The 7,500-nt window shown below is 53.4% G+C and overlaps 1 protein-coding gene and 1 long non-coding RNA gene across 9 annotated transcripts in view; one reads left to right on the top strand and one right to left on the bottom strand.

Annotated features, from left to right (window-relative positions):
• trappc9 (trafficking protein particle complex subunit 9) overlaps window positions 1-7,500 on the bottom strand; it is a 209,727-nt gene that overhangs the window by 138,231 nt on the left and 63,996 nt on the right. For all 8 annotated transcript variants that reach the window (XM_047819251.1, XM_047819249.1, XM_047819252.1 and 5 more), the window contains 2 exons: window positions 1,936-2,021; window positions 1-96 (listed from right to left, as the gene is read on the bottom strand). The exon at window positions 1-96 is cut by the window's left edge and continues 31 nt beyond it. In XM_047819251.1, coding sequence (XP_047675207.1) covers window positions 1-96; window positions 1,936-2,021 — 182 coding nt within the window. The remainder of the gene's footprint in view (window positions 97-1,935; window positions 2,022-7,500) is intronic.
• The window catches only part of LOC113660827, an 11,482-nt gene continuing 4,584 nt past the window's right edge, over window positions 603-7,500 (top strand). The window contains exon 1 of the long non-coding RNA XR_007144054.1: window positions 603-1,836. This is a non-coding gene — a long non-coding RNA (uncharacterized LOC113660827). The remainder of the gene's footprint in view (window positions 1,837-7,500) is intronic.

The following is a 7,500-nucleotide window of genomic DNA, read 5'->3' as shown; positions in this document are numbered from 1 at the left end:
GACTCCCACCAGAGTGACGGGGTAGAGACCAGACTCGGCAGGGAGAGAGAGAGCAGCAGGCAGAGACTCAAAGTCCACACCAGACGACAACAGACCCTGAAACATGACACCAGATATCAACACTTACACACTCATCATCTGTACACCAGTTTCACCTGCTCGTACGTGAACGAGTGACGTGATGGAAGAGAAAGAAAACAAGAGAAGAAACCGGGGGAACGTCCCCCCCCCCACTTCCCACCCCCAACTTCTTTCTTTTTGCCCAGATAATCAATCATCGTAATCGCTCCATGATCAGAGCGAGATGAAATCACACACACTCCATTTCCCCCCAAGATTGCTGGTGTTCTCGGCAGCGTGAGACGCAGAGGGCCGACGTTCATAGACTGAGGAAAAGAGTGGGTGGATGAAGGAGTGGGAAATGCACAAGAAGAGTAAATGGATGAGCAGCAGGTGGATGGAAAGGTAGAGAGAGGGATAGTGGATGGATGGATGGATGGATGGATAGCTGATAAGGAGATGGAGGGGGATGAAATAACTGACTGAGGGAGAGTGGATGGAGGAAGAGCTTATAGTGGTTTAAGTGAATAAAGGGATAGCAGAGGGATATCGGATGGAGGGATAGCTGACGAAGGTATAGCGGATTGGGGGATAGCAAAAGGAAAGCTAGTGGATGGAGGGATAGATGACAGAGATAGTGGATGGAGGGATAGTGGATGGAGGGATAGCTGACAGATAGCAGATGGAGGGATAGTGGATGGAGGGATAGCTGACAGAGATGGTGGATGGAGGGATAGTAGATGGAGGGATAGCTGACGGACAGAAAGCGGATGGAGGGATAGTAGATGGAGGGATAGCTGAGATAGAGAAAGCGGATGGAGGGATAGTAGATGGAGGGATAGCTGACGGAGAGAAAGCGGATGGAGGGATAGTAGATGGAGGGATAGCTAAGATAGAGAAAGCGGATGGAGGGATAGTAGATGGAGGGATAGCTGACAGAGAGAAAGCGGATGGACGGATAGCTGACAGAGATAGCTGACGGAGAGAAAGCGGATGGACGGATAGCTGACAGAGATAGCGGATGGTGGGATAGTGGATGGAGAGATAGCGGATGGAGGGCTAGCTGACAAAGATCACAAAAGTACCTAATCTTGTTGCTCATCGTCACTTCCTGTCCCTGTTCTGATTACTTTACTCAGAGAATGTGTGTGTGTGTGTGTGTGTGTGTGTGTGTGTGTGTGTGTGTGTGTGTGTGTGTGTGTGTGTGTGTGTGACGCTCTCTGTCTCTCCCACACCTGTGTATTCTCTGTACAGTTAAAACTACGTCACTGGAGGAGAAAAGCTCATCTGCTTCCTGCTATGAAAAGGTTAATTAGCTTATGTGCAGACTTCCACACTGTGTGTCTCTCAGAAGAGCTGTCCAAACATGGACTTTCACCTGCGGCTGTACACACACGCGCAAACACACACACACGCACACACACGCGTACACGCGCACACACACACACACGCACACACACGCGTACACGCGCACACACACACACACACGAAACACCTAAACCAAAATTGAAACACTGCCAAACACGAAGACAGGAGATCAGAGCAGAAGGAGCGCATCACTGCACTGGCACAGAGACGGAGAGAAAGAGAGAGAAACACACACCTGCTCAAGGCACGCAGACGAGACGGGGCATAATAAAGACACTGACGAGATCAACAAGGGACTGTGGCAGGAGGGAAGTTAGGAAGGAAGGAAGGAAGGAAGGAAGGAAGGAAGGAAGGAAGGAAGGAAGGAAGGAAAAACAGTAAAGGAAATAACACGAGCAGCAACTATGTGTAAGTTTGTTTTTGTGTGTGTGTGTGTGTGTGTGTGTGTGTGTGTGTGTGTGTGTGTGTGTGTGTGTGTGTGTGGTGTTGCTTTATGCCACACATTACCATGTTCTCCACTCGTAGTTCAAAGGGCATGGGATTGTACACCATCAGCTGCACCTCACACACATCCCCCTGCACCCACTGAAAATCTGAAACACAGACACAGAGAGAGAGAGAGAGAGAGAGCGGCAGAAAGAGAAGGGGGGGAGGGAGAGAGAGAAAGAGAGAGAGAGAAGGAGAGAGAGAGAGAGAGAGAGAGAGAGAGAGAGAGAGAGAGAGAGAGAGAGAATTTATTTGAAGTGGAATGTGATGCAAACATTAACATGTTACAAAACAAACGTTCCGACATTATTTTTATATCATTTTATTTTTTGCCCTCTGCCTCGCGAACCTCCAGCCAGCCATCTGTGTGTGTAGCGCTCCGATCTCAGTCGGCAATTCACAGGACGGGAACAGATCCAGTTAAGAGTGTGTAAACAGCACTGCGGGGGATCATCACACACGGACAGCACGCTCGGCATTATGGGAAATATGCTCAGGGATTACACAAATCTCTCTCTCTCTCTCTCTCTCTCTCTCTCTCTCTCTCTCTCTCTCTCTCCCCACTGAACACGAGTACCGCAGGCTCCATGATATAAACATGGACTTTTTTTAAGTAAGACAAAAGGAATGAATGAAAGAAAGAGAAAATTATATTTATATTAGTATTAAAGTAGTAGATCAGTATCACACAAGGGTGGAGGTGTATCACATAGGGGTGGAGGTGTATCACATAGGAGTGGCGGTGTATCACAGGAGGGTGGCGGTGTATCACACGAGGGTGGTGGTGTATCACAGGAGGGTGGCGGTATATAACCGAAGGGTGGCAGTGTATCACAGGAGGGTGGCGGTGTATCACACGAGGGTGGCGGTGTATCACAGAAGGGTGGTGGTGTATCACACGAGGGTGGCGGTGTATCACAGGAGGGTGGCGGTGTATCACACGGGGGTGGCGGTGTATCACACGGGGGTGGCGGTGTATCACACGAGGGTGGCGGTGTATCACACGAGGGTGGCGGTGTATCACACGAGGGTGGCGGTGTATCACACGAGGGTGGCGGTGTATCACACGAGGGTGGCGGTGTATCACACGAGAGTGGCGGTGTATCACACGAGGGTGGCGGTGTATCACACGAGAGTGGCGGTGTATCACACGAGGGTGGCGGTGTATCACACGAGGGTGGCGGTGTATCACACGAGGGTGGCGGTGTATCACACGAGAGTGGCGGTGTATCACACGAGGGTGGCGGTGTATCACACGAGGGTGGCGGTGTATCACACGAGGGTGGCGGTGTATCACACGAGGGTGGCGGTGTATCACACGAGGGTGGCGGTGTATCACAGAAGGGTGGCGGTGTATCACACGAGGGTGGCGGTGTATCACACGAGGGTGGCGGTGTATCACACGAGAGTGGCGGTGTATCACACGAGGGTGGCGGTGTATCACACGAGAGTGGCGGTGTATCACACGAGGGTGGCGGTGTATCACACGAGGGTGGCGGTGTATCACACGAGGGTGGCGGTGTATCACACGAGGGTAGCGGTGTATCACACGAGGGTAGCGGTGTATCACACGAGGGTGGCGGTGTATCACAGAAGGGTGGCGGTGTATCACACGAGGGTGGCGGTGTATCACACGAGGGTGGCGGTGTATCACACGAGAGTGGCGGTGTATCACACGAGGGTGGCGGTGTATCACACGAGGGTGGCGGTGTATCACACGAGGGTGGCGGTGTATCACACGAGGGTGGCGGTGTATCACACGAGGGTGGCGGTGTATCACACGAGGGTGGCGGTGTATCACACGAGGGTGGCGGTGTGTATCACACGAGGGTGGCGGTGTGTATCACACGAGGGTGGCGGTGTATCACACGGGGGTGGCGGTGTATCACAGGAGGGTGGCGGTGTATCACACGAGAGTGGCGGTGTATCACACGAGGGTGGCGGTGTATGACACGAGGGTGGCGGTGTGTATCACACGAGGGTGGCGGTGTATCACACGAGGGTGGCGGTGTGTATCACACGAGGGTGGCGGTGTATCACACGGGGGTGGCGGTGTGTATCACACGAGGGTGGCGGTGTATCACACGAGGGTGGCGGTGTATCACACGAGGGTGGCGGTGTGTATCACACGAGGGTGGCGGTGTATCACACGAGAGTGGCGGTGTATCACACGAGAGTGGCGGTGTATCACACGAGGGTGGCGGTGTATCACACGAGGGTGGCGGTGTATCACACGAGGGTGGCGGTGTATCACATGTGGGTGGCGTTGTATCACACGAGAATGGCGGTGTGTATCACACGAGGGTGGCGGTGTATCACACGAGGGTGGCGGTGTATCACACGAGGGTGGCGGTGTGTATCACACGAGGGTGGCGGTGTGTATCACACGAGGGTGGCGGTGTGTATCACACGAGGGTGGCGGTGTGTATCACACGAGGGTGGCGGTGTGTATCACACGAGGGTGGCGGTGTGTATCACACGAGGGTGGCGGTGTGTATCACACGAGGGTGGCGGTGTGTATCACACGAGGGTGGCGGTGTGTATCACACGAGGGTGGCGGTGTATCACACGAGGGTGGCGGTGTATCACACGAGGGTGGCGGTGTATCACACGGGGGTGGCGGTGTATCACACGAGGGTGGCGGTGTATCACACGAGGGTGGCGGTGTATCACACGAGGGTGGCGGTGTATCACACGAGAGTGGCGGTGTATCACACGAGAGTGGCGGTGTATCACACGAGGGTGGCGGTGTATCACACGAGAGTGGCGGTGTATCACACGAGGGTGGCGGTGTATCACACGAGAGTGGCGGTGTATCACACGAGGGTGGCGGTGTATCACACGAGAGTGGCGGTGTATCACACGAGGGTGGCGGTGTATCACACGAGGGTGGCGGTGTATCACACGAGGGTGGCGGTGTATCACACGAGAGTGGCGGTGTATCACACGAGGGTGGCGGTGTATCACACGGGGGTGGCGGTGTATCACACGAGGGTGGCGGTGTATCATTTCTACAGGACGTGTCTGGTCATTTCTCACCTCACGCTATACATGTTATGAATAATTCCACAAGGCTAATGAGGCGGGGCTGAGGAACAGAGCTTCAGGATCCATTCACACGTTCATCCATCCCCTTCCCTCCATCCCCTTCCCTCCATCCCCTTCCCTCCATCCCTCCCTCCCTCCCTCCCTCCCTCCCACAGTCTGACACAGTCGTGACGCTTTGCACTACACCCAGCACGCACCAGAGAGAGGCAGAAGACCGATGTGCTCTAATGTGAGCCTTAAAGCCTTTCACACTGTTTCACACTTCTAATGTAAAAGCTTTCTGGGCTAAATGTACACCGCGTGAATCCACCACAAACTCCAGAGATTTCCTTACTGCAGCATGACATCCACCCAGGAACACAAAGACAAACACCAACCAGAAGTCTTGCGTACACGTGATGGTAGGAAACGTGAAAGACATCATGAGTGGCCATGACAGTTCACCGCAATGAGTCAGACATGAACAGTAATACTCGAGCTTGTGTTCAAGCAGTGTAAAACCCACGAGATAGATAATCGGCGTAAAGGCAGGATGGAGGGAGGGAGGGAGATGGAGGAGCGGACTGTCGGGTGGACTGATGAATGAATAGGTAGATGGATGGATGGATGGATGGATGGATGGAACTCAGCAGATCATAGAAGATGAGTCCTACACTGAACCATGATAAAGATTGTGTGTTTGTGCGTGTGTGTGCGCGCGTGTGTGCGTGTGCGTGTGCGTGTGTGTGTGTGTGTGTGTGTGTGTGTGTGTGTTATTAATAAAGGTGTGTGAGCTGTTCTCCCACTACCCCAGTCATCAGTCTACGTCTGGAAAAATAAATATATCCGATGCCCCCGATTCACCAGCAGACTGTTTACGTCTGTAAATCAGGGTCAAACTCAGGCTAAGGCCGCGCTAAACTACCCCAGCGATAACTGACCCACTTCGCTTATATTTCTAAATAAATGTCTAACTAGCACAGAACTGCTTCTCAAGGTCTTCCTAGCTGAGATTAAAAAGCAAGAGGGATCCGTGCGGTTTCAGGACACGATACATTCCTTACAGACTGTAATACAAAGGGGAAATAAATGGTTAAGTGTGCAATGAGCAAACACAGTCATCTTACCCCGGTACAGCGGGCTGTAGGATACGAACATGAATGAAAGTAAGGGAAAATTATTTTTATGTTAGTATTAGATCGGGCTGATGGAGTAACATGTGAGGCCGCTGGCCTGTCATGTGGGGGTGGCGGTGTATCACGCGAGGGTGGAGGTGTATCACACAGTGGTGGTGGTGTATCACGTAGGGGTGGAGGTGTATCACGTAGGCGTGGAGGTGTATCACGTAGGGGTGGAGGTGTATCACGTAGGCGTGGAGGTGTATCACGTAGGGGTGGAGGTGTATCACGTAGGGGTGGAGGTGTATCACGTAGGCGTGGAGGTGTATCACGTAGGCGTGGAGGTGTATCACGAGGGGTGATTCAAAAGAGTGTGGCGATGTATCAGACAAGGGTGGCGGTGTATCACGTAGCAGAGGCGGTATATCGCACAAGGGTGGTGGTGTTTGACGTAGGGGTGGCGGTGTATCATGTAGGGGTGGCGGTGTATTGCACGAGAGTGTGCATCATGAAGGGGTAATGGTGTATCACACGAGGGTGGCGTTGTGTTGCACGAGGGTGGCGGTGTATCAAAAGAGAGTGGCGGTGTATTGCACTAGGGTGGCGGTGTATCACATACAGGTGGCGGTGTATCACATACAGGTGGCGGTGTATCACATACAGGTGGCGGTGTATCACATACAGGTGGCGGTGTATCACATACAGGTGGCGGTGTATCACACAGGTGTTGGTGTATCACACAGGTGTCGGTGTATCACATAGGGGTGGCGAGGTATCACATACGGGTGGCGAGGTATCACATAGGGGTGGCGAGGTATCACATAGGGGTGGCGAGGTATCACATAGGGGTGGCGGTGTATCACATAGGGGTGGCGGTGTATCACATAGGGGTGGCGGTGTATCACATAGGGGTGTCGGTGGATCACATAAGGGTGTCGGTGGATCACATAGGGGTGTCGGTGGATCACATAGGGGTGTCGGTGGATCACATAGGGGTGGCGGTGGATCACATAGGGGTGGCGGTGTATCACATAGGGGTGGCGGTGTATCACATAGGGGTGGCGAGGTATCACATAGGGGTGGCGAGGTATCACATAGGGGTGGCGGTGTATCACATAGGGGTGGCGGTGTATCACATAGGGGTGGCGGTGTATCACATAGGGGTGTCGGTGGATCACATAAGGGTGTCGGTGGATCACATAGGGGTGTCGGTGGATCACATAGGGGTGTCGGTGGATCACATAGGGGTGGCGGTGGATCACATAGGGGTGGCGGTGGATCACATAGGGGTGGCGGTGTATCACATAGGGGTGGCGGTGTATCACATAGGGGTGGCGGTGTATCACATAGGGGTGGCGGTGTATCACATAGGGGTGTCGGTGGATCACATAGGGGTGTCGGTGGATCACATAGGGGTGTCGGTGGATCACATAGGGGTGTC

Source organism: Tachysurus fulvidraco, chromosome 10, assembly GCF_022655615.1.
Source record: "Tachysurus fulvidraco isolate hzauxx_2018 chromosome 10, HZAU_PFXX_2.0, whole genome shotgun sequence".
NCBI lineage: Eukaryota > Metazoa > Chordata > Actinopteri > Siluriformes > Bagridae > Tachysurus > Tachysurus fulvidraco.
Note: the sequence above shows the minus strand (reverse complement) of the source record. Positions and strands in the feature narration are given on the sequence as shown.